This window comes from Pempheris klunzingeri, chromosome 23 (assembly GCF_042242105.1).
Source record: "Pempheris klunzingeri isolate RE-2024b chromosome 23, fPemKlu1.hap1, whole genome shotgun sequence".
In the NCBI taxonomy this organism is placed as follows: domain Eukaryota; kingdom Metazoa; phylum Chordata; class Actinopteri; order Acropomatiformes; family Pempheridae; genus Pempheris; species Pempheris klunzingeri.
In genome coordinates this window covers 1748984-1768308 of record NC_092034.1, presented here as the reverse complement: position 1 = coordinate 1768308, position 19325 = coordinate 1748984, and the positions used below count along the sequence as shown (strand labels likewise).

The following is a 19325-nucleotide window of genomic DNA, read 5'->3' as shown; positions in this document are numbered from 1 at the left end:
AATATTTTACTACATTTATTTGACACTTTTCTGATCAGTTTATTAATTCAGAATATAAATAAACTAATATATTATGAAGTGGTGTCATAGAACAAGATACCAGCAGTATATAAGCCATCTTTACCAGCTGCAACATTAAATTAAATTATTATTATGAAATGGGACACTGCATAATGAGTACTTTAACTATACTAATCCAAGGCCGGAGTGCAAAATACTTGTGACAGAGCAATTTTACACTGTATTATTGCTACTTTTACTTCATTAAATGGTTTGAATACTTGATCCACGGATGATAATTCTATTGTTTTGCAATTTTTCTGTTTCTATTTGGAAGAAAGCAAAAAGTATAATTTTTAAAAAGTGCATTAAAAGCTTGGATCTTGTATGATTTTGTCACAAAGCTGAAAAAGTGGTGGATTTGTATTGTTTTGGGTGAACAGCAGCTGTTTGTCTGCCGGGCCGCCAGGTGGCGCCGCTCAGCATCACCGCACACAGGTGGAGCTGCGTCAAGCTGCGTAGAGTCCGAGGCGCTCAAAACGGAAATATCACGTTTTTCCCTTCAAAATAAAAGGAAGCGCTTTATGGTTTGATAGGTTTAACGTATAGGACGTGTGAAATAACATATATTTCATAACATATATATAGTTGTTGTCACATAGCGGCGGGTTGAATATATGATAAAGCAACGGAAGCGTTTCTTCTAATATAACACGCCTTTTATTTTAGATGATAGAAGCGGAAGTTAGCTGTGTGAGTCCAGCTAGCTTACCGTTGGTCCGCTCAGGCCCAGTCAAAACAAAGCAGCTTAGCCGACCAGCAGCTAGCCGAGAATATCCCGAATTATCAGCCGTTTACCCGGCGAGGGGCGAGCTCACCGCCGGGGGTTTGTTTGTTTCTTTTAAATTAATTTCGATGCGGTTCAGTGGCGGCGTCCCCGCGGAGGGTTTAGTCCACAGCTGTGTGCGCGGCCAGGCTCGTCCCGGGGGTGTTTTTGTTTTGTTCTTGGTTGTAATGGAGGCGGCTAGCAGGCGTCTGCTGCTCGGTAGCGTTAGCCTGAGAGCGGCGGAGGGGAGCGGCTGAAAACACGGGAAAAGGGTGACACAAGGGACGGGAGGGGGGACAACGGAGCGGGCGTCGAAGAGAAACAGGAAGGCGGATTAGAGAAGCTCCTGCCCGGACGGCTGGTAGCATGGTGGAGTAGGCGTCTGCGGCGGTGACGCTATCGGGCTCCTCCGACCGACGGACGGTTCGCTCTCACCGGGGAGGCTCACCATGGCCCCGGGCTCTCTGGTGGCGGCCTGCCGCAGCCTGGCCCTCTCTACGTGGCTGCTCTCCTTCTGCTTCGTCCACCTGCTGTGCCTGGACTTCACCGTGGCCGAGCGGGAGGAGTGGTACACCGCCTTCGTCAACATCACCTACATGGACCCGGCCACCTCGGAGCTCCGCACCGAGAAGACGGAGTGCGGGCGCTACGGGGAGCACTCCCCCAAGAGGGACGCCAAGGGGGTGGTGGTGCTGCCCGCCGCCCCGCACGACCGCCAGGCCTGCGACCCCAACACCCGGTTCGCGGTGCCCGCGCAGGCCGGGGCCTGGGTGGCCCTGCTGGCCCGGGGGAACTGCACCTACAAGGACAAGATCCGCCACGCTGCAGCGCACAACGCCTCGGCGGTGGTCATCTTCAACGTGGGCTCCGCCAACGCCAACGACACCATCACGATGCCTCATCCAGGTACGGAGCTGCAGGTCCCGCTGGGCTGGTGCACAAGTAGGGAAGAGGTTTATCTGCATCATAATCCTGGAGGTGGTTCAGGAGCAAAACTATTTAATAATGTGAATTTGCTTCCACCTTAAAATGACTGAAAACCAGTAAGTTTCTTGTGTTTCACTCACCTGCAGGGCTGCACCTCATGATCATCACTGTTTCCAGTTAAACTGCCAGTTAATGTGGTTTATTTCTGAGAGCAGCTCTAATAACTGTCACCCATAGGTGGGCGTTTATATTCACACCATCATAAAATCACTATTATCATTATTATTAAATGGTTTGAGAGCTAAAACATCATGAAATATCCTCATCAGATGTCTTTGTTTGTCCGTCAAATAGTTAAAACTCAAATAATCAATATTGTTTTATGTAAAACCAAGAAATTAAGCTATTTTTTCTATTTGAGAACCTGGAACAAAAGATTTTTATGGGGTTTTTTTGCTTGAAAACTGCTTAAACGATTCTATCAATCCGTGAATCACCTCATCGTTGCAGCTCCACTCACGTTAATAACATCAGAGTGTTTTTTATAATGTGTGATTTTGCTAATTTAGATTTCCTCTAGGATGATGGTTCCTAATACAGTTTAAAAGCAGCAGAAACCATTAAACGGTAGATTTCCTTTGCTTGAACTGAGCCGTAGACAGATTTTAGAAGCGGAGCTGAAAAGATGAGGCCACTACGTTATATTACATTTACTTAGCCGACACTTTTACCCAAAACAACTTAGAATATAAGAGCAACAACCCAAACTGAACCGCTTCATTCAGAAACAGTAAGAGAAGGGAGACGGGCCGACTGAGACTGCCACACCAGACTCCATTCAAATATTTGGCAATTTAAAGTTTCCACACTGTTTTCCTTATAAGGTAGCTTCTCAGAAACACATCCAGATCTTTTCATGAATATTTATTTGTTTGTCTGAATTTTAAGACATCACACCAGCCTTTTTCACGACTTTCTGACCTTTTTAATCGGCCGAATAATCATCTGATTAGTTGATAATGAAAGTAATCCTCGGCTGCAGCTCTGGGCTGAGAGCAGTGACGGTGTTGAACTGGATCCCAGTCTGTCTGAACTGGTTATCAGACCAGCAGACAAACTGCTGACTGCAGGTCTGTGACGCTGCTGGACTGGACCAGTTTCCTGCTGCGTCATCACAGCCTCAGACTGTGTCGGGCCACAGGTCCCTAAAGTGACTTAAACTCACACCAGCTCATAAAAAGGCCTTAAACGTGATTTGATTCTGTTTGGGAAGGTTTGAATATTTATTTATTGAACCCCAGAACAAAACACATGAACATTTAATCTTTGATGAAATCAGATCAGAGGAGAATTTAAATGTCTGTTATCCTGTTGTGGTTCGGCTCTATTGAACATATAACATGAGCTGATGGTGATGTTGTGTCTTTTAAAGTTTTTATTTTATCAGTTGATTATTTGGGACAACACACGCTAATGAACACAAGATGTAAACATGCTGGAGTTAGCAAGAGCCTCCGTGGGAAACATGACCCCTCGCACCCTCAGAATATAGATGTGAGGAGCAATAAATGATGTGGAGGAAACACATTTGAGGTTTCTTCCTCTTAAAGGGGACTTCTTCCTGTCACTCATATAATATCTGATCTTCCTCATGTGGGGATTCTTAAATCTTAAATTCTGAATCTTTGGGTCTCTCTCTAATCAAAGAGTTTGGTCTGAGCTGCTGAGATGACGCTGTTATGAATTGGCGCTCTATAGATAAAGATTGAAGATGGGCAGCGTTTACCTCTTTATTTAAAAGTTTAAACAGTAAAACAGAACCATAATAACACAAACACCTAATTTCAGACTCTAACACAGTTATACTGATTAATATCAGTAAGAAAAAATATAATTCTTCGCACCAATAAACATATTTGGACAGATGTTCTTGATCTCAGCCAGTTATTATCAGTTTGAACGGACAATAGATGTGTTTTTAGTGGAAAACTGGCCTTGAATCTCCTCAGACTGTGGTGGATCTAACTCGCTGATACGCGTAGACTCCCTGATGCACTGTGATAAGCTTCATCGGTCTCCCGGGATTCCCAGACCTCCCGTAACCACATCAGCGCTCCCCCGATTCGGTTACGTCCGGAGAAACTCCGTGTGACGTCCGTCAGCAGTTGTGATGAAGCGTTGGGTTACACAGCGGTAGTAGCGGAGGCCTCCCAGTCCAGACACGCTGCTTTTATCCACAGGAACAGCTGCTCCTCCGACAGCTGGAGACGACGTTTGGGAGCTGGAAATACGAGAAATACGACCAGCAGAGAGCGTGTTTACTCTCAATCGACTTCCTCGTGGCGTTTTGGTGTCGGGGTCGTTTATATTTACTTATTTATCCTTTTGATGGGAAGTTTTTCCTCGTTCTTCAGACACATGAGCCCCCAAATAACTTCTGTGCTGCGTTCAAGAGCCGTCGTGGAGTTTCTGACTCAAATTAGCCATTTTCAAAGGGGTCCGTTGACCTCTGAGCTCCAGATCCTCAGTGTGTAGAGTAAAAAAGTTAGTGGAGGTCTATAGTGTGTGTGTGCTAGTTAGTCAGTATGTCAGTGTGTAGTGGAGGTCTATAGTGTGTGTGTGTGTGTTAGTTAGTCAGTGTGTCAGTGTGTAGTGGAGGTCTATAGTGTGTGTGTGTGTGTGTGTTAGTTAGTCAGTGTGTCAGTGTGTAGTGGAGGTCTATAGTGTGTGTGTGCTAGTTAGTCAGTATGTCAGTGTGTAGTGGAGGTCTATAGTGTGTGTGTGTTAGTTAGTCAGTGTGTCAGTGTGTAGTGGAGGTCTATAGTGTGTGTGTGTTAGTTAGTCAGTATGTCAGTGTGTAGTGGAGGTCTATAGTGTGTGTGTGTGTGTGTTAGTTAGTCAGTGTGTTAGTGTGTAGTGGAGGTCTATAGTGTGTAGTGGAGGTCTATAGTGTGTAGTGGAGGTCTATAGTGTGTGTGTGCTAGTTAGTCAGTGTGTTAGTGGAGGTCTATAGTGTGTAGTGGAGGTCTATAGTGTGTAGTGGAGGTCTATAGTGTGTAGTGGAGGTCTATGGAGGCCACCATGAGGACAATAAGCAGAAGCACCAATGGAGGCTCAGGGGAAATCTTTCTGTTCTATCAAATCTCCGTCGCTCAGAAAATAAAACCTGAAACAGTTCAGATCTCCTCTGGAGGTTCACAGATCTTTAGATCCACTGTTGTTCTGGATCAACATGTTCTCTGTCTCTCTTTAGTCTCCTCTGATGAACAACATGTCTGATTCCTGGATTTCCTCCATGTTTCTCCAGTCTGAAGTCTTTTCTCACTCATTCTGCTTCAGTGACTTCTGGAACCTTCTAGCTGAGGTTGGACACATTTTAGGGACATGAAGAAGAAGAAGATCCTCCAAGAGACGACATCACCAGAAGAAGAAACACAGACGGAGTGTTTCCATCAGAGGGTTGAGAAGCATTTCTGAGGGGAAGGAGACTTAGATTTGGGGGTGATGGTGATCATATCTGTGTTCTGGTCCGACTTCTCTGCTTTGAACGAGCCTTAATCCACCTGAAAAACAGCCTCTGTGGAGTCGGACGGATTTATCATTCCTCACTTCAACCCTCAGATTAACTCAGAGCTGCTCAGAACAACAAGCTAGTCTGATCTCTGCCACCACAATGTTTCCTTAAGTTAGGAGAATGACGCACAAGAACGAGGATACTCTGGTTCCCACCCGCCCAAAGGGGCCGTTTGGGGGTTTTATTGTGTTGTGTTAAACGTTAAAAAGTTAACGAGGTCCTCGCAGGTATAGAAGGACGACTGTTTGTGTGCTCGCAGAGAGACATTGATCCCAGAGGAGTATTTTTAGGCAGCGGCTAATTGATTTTGTTGCTGTTTGTGTGTTTGGAGGGGTTGATGTGAGTTCAGTGCTGGCTGTGGGGGAATTCTCACACACACACACACACACACACAGTGACTAAATTAACTTCAAAGCAAAAATGGCAAACTTGCGTCCTAGCAAACATCCTCCAATAACACAAGATGATGCCTGACGAGCTGTAAATAATAAAATAATAAACACTCCCTGCTTCCTAAGTGGGCGTGGTGTTTTCAAATAATTCATCAATCACTAATCGATAAAGATACGCATCACTGCTCCGCAAAGACGTGGATCAGCAGACAAAGAGAAGAGACGGAGGTCTGCCTGAGGTTTTATCAGGTAAAATCTAACGCTATTAGCACCTGACAGATGCTAACGTTAGCCTCCGAGGCTAAAAACAAAGCTAAACGGACGGCTGCTAACTTCTTCTTCAGTTCCTCCCGTGGGCCTGTTTCTAGTTCCTTCTGAAGTTTTAATTTGATGTTAAAGAAGAAGAAACGTTGGGTTGAATGGTCTGAGTCACTGGAGTTTGTTTGTCTGTTGGACTTGTGTTGCCTCTGTATACATGATTTATTCTAACTTGGTGTGTTGTGTGCAGCTTTTATTATAATTTCTATTTCATAAAATGCTGTTTATCTTATTCCACGGTAAATTTTAATTTGCTAAACTCTCCCCAGTAACCAGGCGGAGGATGAAGTTGAAGTCACGTTGCTGCCAATAAATACAAATATGAATTCTTAATACTTTCTCATCTCACATGTGATCGGTGTTGGACGATACTGTTTCCAGTGATCCGCGATCAATCATAGCACCTTTGTTTGTTTACGTTCTTGTTACTGGGAGTTATCTGTTGCCATCATCTTCCTCCCAGTGACATCACAAATGTCGTTAAAGATGTGATTGGTCGGGGACTTTCACATCTCCTGGCCACCATTTTCAAAACCACCAGACTCCATTGACAAAAACAGCAATTTTGCCTTGCAGAACAGAGTTGTTGCTGGTGCAGTGTTGCCTCGATAGCTTAAATAATTTGTGTTATTGTGTTAATTTGGTGGTTTTTAAGAGTTGGTTTGGATTCGAACCAACATGTTAAAACGCCAAATTCACAGCAACTAGTCCAGAAACTTCTGCGTTCTACAAGGTGAAATTGCTGTTTTTTTCAATGCAGTCTGGTGTGTTTGAAGAGAGCAAAATAAGGGGCTGTTTCTGGTTTTAAAAAACGATCTTCCAGGTCTCTCTCTGTAGGGATCCTTTCCATGATGCTGTCACACACTTAGAATAACACTCTGAGCCTGTCAGTGGATCAAACAAGCACTTTATTATCTTCTATAGCTGTTTGTTGCAGACAAAATCCGACACATTTCAACATTTCCCAGGTTTTAAAATAGGAAAAACCAGGGAACCTGACATGTAGCTCTGCTCGGGAAGCTAGGTGTGGTTCCAGACTGATTTTGGGACATCAGCAGGGCCATTATGACCCCGATTCAGCTCCTGCACAGGATCGTTCCACCTCGCTGTCGGTGAAACCATCTGTCTGCACGCATGACTGGTTTCTTGTAAACTTGTGTCGACACATTCCCGGCCGCGCTGTCACACCCGTTTGTAAGTGCAGGAGGAATTCACCGCACTCTTCAACTTCTCTGACATATCATTTGTGTGCGATCACGGCCGCAATTCCACATTACAAAGCCGCTGATGAGCTGGTTTTTCTTGTTCAATATTCCATGAGGAAGTGAAGTAACTGCAGTCACATCTCACTGTGGGGATGAACCTTCCTACTGGAGAATTTTCCTCTGTCTTAAGGGTTATTTGAGGCCGAGTTAGTCAGGCCTCAGTCACAAGGATAACCTCAAATTGCAGAATTGAATCAAAACAGCCTGAATGCAGCAGACACACACTCAAACACACACACACACACACACACACACACACACACACACACCTGCAGGGCTGAAAGGAGTTGTGTTCACACTTGTCTTCTTCACAAGTACAGAGACGGTGTTCGTGTGTGTGTTCTTTAATCTATTTTTCAGTTACAGCCTCCGAGTAAGCAGCTGTTGTGGTTCGGCTTGTGGCTCTGGGCGTCACACTCCTCTGTTTAAGCGTCCTTGAGGAACACGATGGATCATTAGCGGCTGCACGCTCTGACCTTTGACCCCTTGTTTCTCTGTGGAGAAGCAAGTGTTGTTTCTGCTTTCATCTTCCTCCTCCGGGCTCTTCATTTGTCACTTTCAGTTGCTCGTTCACTCAAGAAATCACTTTTTAACGTCTCAGAAACAAATGGCTGCGGGATTTTCAACCATTACATCGGCCTCTTCAAACACACCAGACTCCTTTGACAAAACCAGTGATTTTTACCTTGCAGAAACACAGGGGTTGCTGGTCTACTGCTGCCTCAATGAGTTAGTCAGTTAGTGTTATTTTGTGATTTCCGTGTCTTAAAGAGCTAGTTTGGATCAGAAACAACATTTTAAAACATTAAATTCATAGCATCTAGTCTAGCAACTAATTCATTCCATGAGGTAAAATTGCTGTTTTTCTGAATGGAGTCTGGTGTCTTTGACAAAAAGGTTCTTACAGGTTCTGGTGGTGGTGGTTTACTGGACCAATTATAAAACCTTTTGTACTTACCAATTATTTCCAACACTTTGAATATTTTTGCACTACTTTCAAATGGAAAAGGCAAAATGATCAATTGATGACAATAACTGCTTGTTTAAGCTTTAAATAATTTATATTTTTACAGATTCTGTGCTAAAGGATGAGATTTATTCTGCTTTTAGCTGTTTTATTGAGTTTCAGTTCATTGTTTCAGCGGTTCAGCCACACTTTTACAGCCACTTTTTAATGTCATTTTCAGAGAAAACCCCCTAAAAAATACTCCGCACATGACTTGCTCCACACGGTCAGAGACCAGCTGGTGAACACAGCAAAGAATGTAGCGGCTAAAGAACCCAATATTGCCCTCAGTAGGTGGTGGAGACCAAAAACAGAGCAAAAAGAGAGTGAATACTGGACTTAATTCATCAGCTGACACAAACCCGAGCGACTCATCGTGTTAGTTAATAACCAATGGATGCACAGGGTTGTACAGGTGCTGGAGATCCTTGAAAATGTGGTGTTTCAAGGTGCTTGTTTTGAGTAAAGTGCCTGAAATTAAGCTTCCTTGTATTTTTTAAAGCTCTCTATGAATAAAATGCACTATTATGATTTTTGGCCAAAAAGGTTTGGAGCCGCCGGATAAGCTCATCATTAGTTTGTGTTCCTGCACCAATCTCCATTCATTTTTCTGTCTATTTTACCTGTTGGAGAAATGTCTCCACACAGCAGTTTGATTGGATGTTAATTAGTCACTTCCTGGATGGTCGAACAGCATCTGACTGACTGATGTTTACTCGTTTTTAGTGGCGATTAACCTAAACTAACCACTAACTAAACTAAGACTACAGCTGTCTGACTAATTTACCCCCCCTCCCACTGTGTGTATCAGGTACAGGCGAGGTGGTTGCCATCATGATCCCGGAGCCAAAAGGCCGCGAGGTGGCGTTACTGCTGGAGCGTAACATCACTGTCACCATGACGATCACGATTGGGACGAGGAACCTGCAGAAGTACGTCAGCAGGACGTCGGTGGTGTTCGTGTCCATCTCCTTCATCGTGCTGATGATCATCTCTCTCGCCTGGCTCGTCTTCTACTACATTCAGAGGTTCAGATACGCCAACGCACGGGACAGGAACCAGGTACGCACACACACACACACACACACTGTCATCTTTCTATATTCATGAGGACACTCAGTGACATAAGACATTCCCCAGACCCTTAGCCTGACGATAACCTAATTCTAACACTAACTTTAAAACCAACTCTTAACCCTGAAACGGCCTTCGAAGTTGTGAAGACCTGTTCTCACAATGTAGGAGTGTCCTCACAACTCAGGTGTAAAACCCATACAGCGATTAAAACACCAGTGATCTCTCCTGCGTCCGAATAAACACAATTTAAGCCCAACTTTTACCATCACAACTAAATGCCTAAATCTAACCTTAACTTTGAAACCAAGTCTTAACCCTCAAACGGCCCTTTGAAATTGTGAAAGAACTAATGCATGTTTACCGTTGACTTACAGCATTTTCTTCACACGTAGATAACTAATTAGAAACCTGGTTACACGAGTACAGTGGTGATACTTTACTTTGATGTGTGATGCCTCAGAAATCAAATAACTGGAGAAAAACGACTGTAACACGGTGACGTCATCAGAAGCACAAAGACAATGAACTGATTTTGAAACGCATTGATCGTGTTTTCATCCAAACTGTCATAATTTATCACTGCTGCTTCTGCTGATATATGAGGGGGTGTAATTAACGGCTGTTTGTGAAAGGTTTTTTTTTTAAAATATATGTTGGGATCAGATACAACAGAGAGAATAAACATGTGAAACTGTTTAATGCCGCTGATCTCAGCCCGCCGCCGTCGTCTCCTCACCCTCTCTCTCTCTCCCACAGCGTCGTCTTGGCGACGCGGCGAAGAAGGCGATCAGTAAGCTGCAAGTTCGCACCATCAGGAAGGGCGACCAGGAGACGGAGGTCGACTTCGACAACTGTGCCGTCTGCATCGAGGGCTACAAGGCCAACGACGTGGTCCGCATACTGCCCTGCAGGTAAAACACTGGAGCAGGAAGCGGGTTTATAGGCACATGGAAGGAAGCCGCTCGGTGTTTTGGTGGATAACGGTCACAAACAACATAGTGGGTCAAGAAGAGTGTTTCCATGATGCTTTAGGGGTGGAGATCCTCACTGATCGGTCAAACACAGACGCCCAGTATTGTTTCATTGATAAAACAAAGATGTGGTTTATTGTTGTTTATTAGCCTTAAAATCACCCTTTGGACAGAGATGCTCGTTCAGTCAGCTTGTTTCCTGCTTTTTAAACATCAGTATTTCATTTAATCTGTGCTGCGTCTTAAATTGTTTTTAAAAAAACATTTTTAAAAGAAGTCACTTCAATAGCAGTCACAGTAAAATGACTGTTTTCGTCAATGGAGTCTGGTGTCTTTGAAGAGAGGGTTAAACCTACTACTCCTGGACCAGTTCCAACACTTTTTGTACCTACCAGTCATTTTGAACACACACACAATGTATAAAGTCCTTTAACTGTCTCTCCGCTGTTGTTGGTGAATGAAAACAGATTGAATCAGATTAAAGTGTAGAAAGAGTGTTTTCTCAGTACAGTTATGAAGCACCACCATAACTAATATTCACCAGGAACGGGGGCTGTGTTGGCTCTAAAATGGTCTTCAAAGGAACCCTTGTTTTCATGTCCTCTCAGAATGACTCTGATGAAGGAGGCTGCTCTCCGTTTATGTTTCTGTTCTTGCGATTAGAGAAAAATATTTTAGGTTTGTGCAGAAACAAGAGTTCGTGAGATCACTGAATCAGTTTCACGAGATGAAAAATAAAAAGCGTGTTTATCTGGATTCTTTTCTCGCTTTTGTGTAACCGCACTAAGTGGAAGCAGCTGTATACTGTGTGTGAGTGTGAGTGTGTGTGTGTGCAGATGAAAAGCAGAATAATTGATTAATAACGTGTTTTTTCTCTCCTCTTCAGACATTTGTTCCATAAGAGCTGCGTGGATCCGTGGCTGCTGGATCATCGCACGTGTCCCATGTGCAAGATGAACATCCTGAAGGCCCTGGGCATCGCCGTGAGTCCCACGCTAGATCATGGGCGGGTTTAAGAAGATCTAAGGGATTCGTATTTACCACAGTCTGAAGCCCTAAAGCTGCATTCTCTCTAATGTCCAAACAGAAGTCTGACTGGATGGAAGTCAATGAGAGAATGAGCCGACTTCTCAGCGAACATTTTCCTGATGAGTTTCTGCTCTCAGTCTCTAGTTTACAGTCTTCTTCAGCACAGCAGGACGTTCATTTGTAAATTATGGTCCATTTAGAGGAAGATACACCAGGGAGGTGATGACCATGAAACCAAGATGGTGACGGTCCACTGACCCAGGAAGGCCTCAAATACTGGAGACATATTAATAGTCAATAATAACACCAGTGGAAAAAACCCCTCTGCTGTCAAACATGTTAACACAACTAAACTGCCTATTTATTGCAGCGACAAATAGATTTTTGTAAACATATCCAAGTTTTTAACAGTCGTCAAGGACGATGGCACCTTTCAGGACAACAGTTTCAAAGTGCTTCGCAGATTGTAATAAAATACATAAACAAGATAACAGCATTTCAAATCCAAAGTGACCTAATGACACCTAACCTGTGGTGCAGGTGTAGAAACCCTCACATTAACGGCTGCACCCCGTTCTGCTCTCTCCTCTCCAGCTGAACGCAGACTGTCTGGACGACCTGCCGCTGGACTACGACCTCGCCCTTGGCGGCGTGGGCGGGGTCGGCGCGGGTGGAGTCGGGGCCCTGGCTCTGGAGGCCGTGGTGTCCGGGGCGTCCAGCGACGGCACGCTAAGCGAAGGCGGCTCCTCGGTGGTGCTGGACCCCGGCGTGCGACGGGTGGGACTCCCACAGGACTACCAGGACCCCGACACCCTGAGAGACAGCCCGGTGACGGCCACCACCGACACACACACAGGTAACACACACACACACACACTGTGAGCTGTGTGGTCCTTGTCATTTGGTGGCCAGATAAATGGTGTTAAACTGACCCCTAGTGGTGTTTCTGCCACATTACACTTCTTTCTCACAGTTTTACTGTATTTAAAGTCACAAGATTTTTACATTTCTTTCTTCATCTAATTAGTGATTTTTTTGCTGAAAGTGGATTTTTGGGTGAGGTAGGTAGGCATGAAGGATGAATTAAACATTATTTATTATTATAATAGCAATATAACATTATATTTTAAGTATATTATGAAGGAGTATCGTGGTCAGGCATCAAGGGAAAAATGAGTTTGCGTTACAAAAATGAAGTTGAACTTGCATTTTGAGAATTGGATAGAAGTTTTGAGAATGAAGTTTGTTTCAACTTTTTTCTTGTCATTCCGTCGTTAATCTCAACATTCTGTCGTTAATCTCAACATTCCGTCGTTAATCTCAACATTCCGTCGTTAATCTCAACATTCCAGCTTTGTTCTCGACTTTCAACTTGATTCTGGTCATTTCCACTTTACTGTCGACAGTTCGATCTTATGCTCTGTGTTCAAAATACAACAAATCTATCTCCTGTCATGTTTATTTCCTCCACTAATACTTTTCAGTGAACACTCACCACAACATTTACAGCCTGAGCTAGTTTGCTGGTTTCTGATGGTCTCTAAAATACAGCAAACTGAAACTGAAAGCACACGTTCGTTCTCACACTACAAACACTGTGCTTCAAAGCCAAAAGGACGCTCTTGGTCCGAGTGTTCGGTCCTTCACTCCAGAACCACACCTGAGTTTATTAGAACTGAACTGAACAGGTCAGGGTGTTTTTTTTACTAAGGTTTGTTTGTAAAATTAGGCCCAAACTAACTGAAGTCTTCTTTGGGACTGAATCATGTGTCAGGTCTTGTATTCAGATTCTGGTCAGTCTAACCCCGTCCTCCCTCCCTCCCTCCCTCCCTCCCTCCCTCCCTCCCCTCTTCTAGGTGAACTGCAGCCAATGGCGAGCAGCGCCTCAGTGGCGTCCCTGGTCATCACCGTGGAAACGGGTCTCTCAGACGAAGAGGGCTCCATGGAACAGTCTCAACTGGGGGACAAGTCCTGAGAGGAGCCAAACCAGAACGCCGGGCCAAAACGGCCTCCGATCAGGTTCAGATCTGACCAGACTTTAGTGGCCCCGGCGCTCCGGAGGTGACCTGACTCTGAAACCACATCTGAACCAAACACTTGAGCGCAACCAGCACCAGTATTTTACTGGGATTTTCTCTCTTTGGACCTGTGTGATACAAAACTTAGCTGAACCAAACCAACTCGCCCCCCCGGTGGACTCGGGCCTAGCTAGAGGCAGGGCGAAGAACTTGTTTTGACAGAGCGGACCTAAGTAGATTAGTGTGCGCGTGTTGCTTTAGATCAGGACCTGGCTTGTCCTCGGTGTTCCTCCTCCTGGATCGGGGACCCACTGAACACAACGTGGGTGTGTTTACCTGCTCTCACCCTCGTAGACGCCGTTAAACCATCATGTAACTCAACCTACCTTTGTGTTGTCACTTCGTACTCCCACATTAGCTTCAATTCCTGCTGTTGCTAGAAATGCACTACCCAGCATCCTCTCTGGTCCTGCCAGTCCAGTCCTTCACTTCAGATACTGTGGAACTTCGTCTCCTGACCCGATGGACCTCATCCGAACTTTATACTCGAGGATGATCTCAAACTCGTTGGCTGCCAACGGGAGGATTTATTCTGCGAAGGATATTTTTCTCCTTCGTCAGAAAATGTGGAAGATCTTGATGAATGCACGAGAACTCCAAACACCAGGGTTGCGTTTGTTTTTTTTAAAGTCTCAGTGTTTGATCCAGACCAGGAATCTTGCTTTTCCTGCGTATTTCTACCTGTTCTTCTTCAGTAACGAGTGCTCTTGTCTCAGGACCTTTTGTGGGATGTTCAGTACCTGGTATCTCCAGATAGAGAGGCACAACAACTACAACGTCCTGTCCGAATTCTGGAGGGTGAAGGTTTAATCTCCGGTTACTTCAGCTCATCTTGCCTGCCGACGCGCCAGGCGCCGTTTCTAGATGTTTGTGACGTCTGCAGCGACTGACTTTCATTTTGGAAAGGAGGACTTTTATGTTGAAAGGACACACCAGCTGCTCTGGGCAGACGGTTCGGTTTCTTTTTTCTAGTGTTTTGCAGTATTACAGCTACAGTTTGACTGCAGACTGAATAGAAACTACACACAGTATTTTGTTTTTTCTCTTTCTGCCTGTCTGTGTAATTCAAGGCTCTTTTATCTTTACAATGCTCAGAATTTGGGTTGGACGCTTTCTGTCCTCGGCTGTGGTTCCAAACAGGGTTCAAATGTGCGTCTGATCATGAAAAACGCTCTTCACTGTTTGCAGGGCTGCGAAGTAGCAGAAAGGTAAATCAAAATGTAGAATTTCACTACTACGACTGTAAAGCACAGATGGAAGGAAGTAAAAGGTGTGAAACTAGTGATTTTACAGCTTGGGTCTTAATACGTTTGGAGAGAAATGCCACCATAATGTAGGAGAGTTTTCCTGCTGTCCTCTTTAAATAGTTCCTCTATTTATACAAGTTAAATAAAACACCCATAATGCTTAGCGGCACCGCATGCGTTAATTCATCATGTAGATTTTTGTTAACTCGCACCTTTAATCCGTCTTTCTGTCTGCGCTCGCACTGGACGCAACATTTGAAGCGGCGAGCAATAAAGTTTCAAGTTTATTCAAACAAGATGGCTGCATCATCGATAGTGTTGACGGAAAGGAGAGAAAAGCAGCTTTGAATGGAAAGAGAGAAGAAAATGACCCAAAGCTGGAGAAACAATAAAACAAGCCGCCGACAGTTTATAATGGATCATTCGATTGCAGCCATGTTGGGAAACTGAACTAAGGAACCGCGAAGAAACAAAACTTCAGATCTGCCAGAAATCCATCTGATCACATGGATTCAGGCAAACTGGAGATCAGGTTAGTGGACGGTAAAATTAAGTGAGGCCGGCAGAGAATATCGGCAACGGTACACAGATATTTTAACCTTTGCCGTCCTCTGAATCTGAATTTACCGCCGTAGACTAACTGAGGAAAAGATTCAGTCATGTACAATATACTGTATGACGCTCTACAATATTGTAGTTTTTAATATATTTGACTTCTTAATGATACAACATTACCATAGCAACATATTGTCAGGCATGTTTCGTTCTGTTGGACTGTCTGAAGGCGTCTGCCTGAATCTATGTGAATGCAGCAGGATCAGGTGTCACAATCTGGTTATTTCACAGAAATCTGGTCCGATTCTAAAACCAGCCGGGGTCGACCAGTTTGGTTAAAGTCAGTCTTCCATCGTGGCCGTCAAAACACCACCCGGCCTCATGCTGCCTTTTTAAAACATTTACCTTTAACCCGACAATCAACGATTGGATCTTTTACTTTGCTATCAGGGATCTTTTCTCTGAATTTAAGCAAACCTGAGATTTTCAGACCCGTCGTCTGTCACCACAGTCGGCGTTAGCGGAGTTATCCTGTCGAGAGTTTAAGTTAAAGCCGCCAAAACAAGCTGTGAAAGCTGATAAGAAACACGGTACCTAAGTTACAGCTGTAGAAACCTTCCCTGCTTCTCAGCTCATGTAAATACAAGATGTTTTATTCCACTCGTTCACTACGCCACGTGTCCGTTTGCCAAACTGGTGTGCAGACTGTGCAGACTGCACAGCGCCGTGGTCGCGTCGTGGTGTCGCCGGCGCCGCGAGCTTCCTGAAACTAAGAGAGAGACACAGATTGTCGTCTATTTTGATACCAGAGGAGACGTTTATTTTTGTAACGAAGACACCCAGCAGCAAAGACTGACCCCCCCCTCCCTTCATGACCCACAGCCTGACGATTCTCAATGTGATTGAGCATCGATCGATCAGGCAGGTGTACATACATACAGAACGCAAAGGACCTTGATGATATGAAGCTAAACTATTGTAAATTTGTCCGTAAACTCTCGGGATCTGGTGATGTAGCCTGAGAGAAGTGGGTGTAGGCTGGAGAACCACTGCTGTACTCTTTACTTTTCTTACGTCTGTCTTAAAATCCTTTTTTCCAGCAGTCTAAACAGACGATGTTTCACTGACGACTTTAATTTAAAGACTCGTGACGCTGAATTCTGAATTAAAACAATACATTTAAGTGTATTCGAGACCTTTGAATGGCCGTGCGTGTACATTATATTGTTTTTCAAATGAACCTGGACCTGTAGTCAGCATACGACCGCTCGCATGAAAAATAAACTGGAAACGTTTCACGATATCAGGTTTTCGTGATGAAATGTTTGTTAGTAAGAAGCAGTGCTCATGTTGGTGTTTCCAGTCCCACCACTCTCTTCATTTTCTCTCAGAAACCAGTGTTTTTAAGTTTCTTTGTACTTTGCTTCCTGATCTTTCTTCTCTCCTGGACCAGTCAGTCAGTTAGTAAGTAGAAAACAAACATTAGGTAATTAAAAATGATCTGGAGGGGGGGGGGCGTTTGTTTGTAACATATGAAGAGGATGGATTTGTGCGGCTTGTCTTCTGTGAATGTTTTAATTAAAGTCACCTCCTTTGTGTTGTAAGCTTTATTTTCAAGGGATTTAATTGAGCTTTGTGTTATTTTCACATTTGTGCTGTTTCATTTTCTTACTTTTTTTACGTGACTGGTCAGTGAAAGTGAACTGACGCCCCGTCTGATTCCATTTTTCTCGTTTTTCTAGCAGAGACTGAGGCTGCTGTGGCATGTCGGTCCCCTTTAGTGCTCGCTATCGAACCGCAATTTTTATTTTATTGTCTTTTAAAAACCGAAGTGAATCCGTAGCATCTAAAACTGTCAAATACTGGTCAGCTTGGTGGTTTGTCAGTTGTACGCTGTGTTATTTAGACAAAGTACGGCTGCTTGTGTTTACATTTTGGTATCAGTACCAAACACATCGAATAAAAATATTTCAAATGATACCTTCCATTAAAACAGGACTTTTAACATACAGTAATTAGAAAGCTTATATGAAAAGTACTTTGTTCCCATTTAATGATTAATGGAGCTATTCTAGCATTATTTTGGAAACATTTATCACAGTCTGCTTTAGCACCTGTATTAGCCAGTGTTTTGATTTTGTGTTTATGAGACAGAAGAACTGTTTGTGACACTAAATGTTACGACCGAGTTCAGCCACCGTTTTCCTGCTTTACGGGACAAACACAGGATTCAACAAAGTCAATAGAACTGATCTTGTAAATATGACTTGCATCTCTTAAATATGACCTGTCTCTCATAATTATAGATTTTGTAATTACTTAAGTCATAAATACGAGACTTTGAGTCCACGGTTCAAAACTAGGTTCCGTAAATCGCTTCCGAAATTAGTTTTGACATCTCAAAAATGGGACCTTCATGTCACTGCCAGTAATGACGTCTGATTGGTTCTTTGTGTTTTCCTGGTTTCCCTGGATCCTGTGTTTTGATTGGTTGCTGTGCCTCTTTTGTTGATGCACTTTAACTCTGTTTCTCTGGAGGGTTCTGGAAAAGTCTCTTCTTCTGTCTCACTATTATTACAGTTTCTGCAATTCTTCACTGGGTTTTACGTCTCTTCGCTGTCTTGTTATTTCATATATAGACGGGGACATCATCGGCAAAGAAAATTAAGAGAAAACAAGAACGAAACAAATTTCAGATCCTTCCAGAGACGGCAAAAGTTTAGTCGAGTCGATGCGTCTGTAGCCATGTTAACTCTTCTGCTACCATGACAACAGGGTGTGAAATGGTGTTGTGTGTGTTTCTACAATACTAATTGTTTTACAGTGTCTGTTTGTGTGGTTGTCCTGTGCACACAAACGCAACAATACCGACATACACACCTGTAAATACAAGAAGGCGTGACGCCGAGTTGTTTCTGTGTTTCAGTTGTTGCACGTGTTCTGATTCAGGAATTTAAATAAAATTTTATTGCAAGTTTTTGTTTTTATTCCTGCCTGGTGTTTGTGTGTCCTCTTAAAAACAAACAAACAAAAAAACCAACAATGGGACTTTTTTGTTTTTCCAAATTATGCAAATTAAATTAGAACAGTCATCATCAGTGTTTTACACTTTCCATGAGGGTTCATGTGTATCTTGCTGTTTCATTGGTGAAAACAAGTTTTTCACCAATGAAAACTGACTTATTTAGCATTGATGCTCATGTGTTTCATTCAAGGAACATCCAGCGGTCGCAAAGCTGCAGGAAATAATGGAGACGCTTCAGAGTTGCAGATAGAAAAACAAGTGGTAGCTGTATTACGAGATGCAGAACTCGTAAGTATTGAATGTTTTTGTTGTAATTACGAGATTGTCACTTATTTTATTCTTTGCCAGATTTAATGTACAAAGTTTATGAGGGTGTCACAGCTTCTTAATTAGTTTCTTGCTGGTTTATTGTTGCTAATGCTAACTACCTTTTATCCACATCACATAAAACACATTTCTACCAGTGAAGAAAATAAACACCAGTCATAAATTGAAGACACAGAAAGGACACGGAGATAAATCACAGTGAACTTTATACTGAACAACGAACACATTCATCTAATGAGGTGAATGGGCGCTAATACTACACAGTGTAAATAAAGAACAACAGTTACATCCGAGAATGTGTTAACATACAAACACAGACTAAAAAACTAGTTCTTTTTAATCATCTATTGGTAGTAACGGGACAAGCTAGCTGGAGGAGGCAGCAGACTAAACGGTAGCCCAGCTGCACGGGGCATCCTTATTTTTGCTAACGTTAGCATGTTTTATTCCCCACGTTGACGGTCGTACAAGGTAAACATCTCTCTTCACTCGTTTTCAGTAATTCTCAAACATACTTTTCTGTTTATCATTGGCAGAACAGATTGTATTTATCGCTGTCCGTCTATGTTTACATGGCTTGTAACCAAGTTTGTGCTGCACTTTAGTTTACCTTTGTGAGGAAAATGCTAATAAGATGGAAGGCAACACGGTTGGTAATGTCACGTCAAACTATTTTGTCTAATGCAATAAAATGAAGTAATAAGACTC

The 19325-nt window shown here is 43.4% G+C and overlaps 1 protein-coding gene across 1 annotated transcript; it reads left to right on the top strand.

Annotated features, from left to right (window-relative positions):
* Positions 1–1126: 1126 nt before the first annotated feature.
* Positions 1127–13687, top strand: rnf150b (ring finger protein 150b). Its single transcript, XM_070854698.1, has 6 exons — positions 1127–1732; positions 9120–9370; positions 10142–10296; positions 11243–11339; positions 11980–12241; positions 13242–13687. Exons 1-6 carry the CDS (start codon positions 1276–1278, stop codon positions 13358–13360), a joined length of 1341 nt encoding a protein of 446 aa, XP_070710799.1. The 5' UTR covers positions 1127–1275; the 3' UTR covers positions 13361–13687.
* The last annotated feature ends 5638 nt before the right edge of the window (positions 13688–19325 follow it).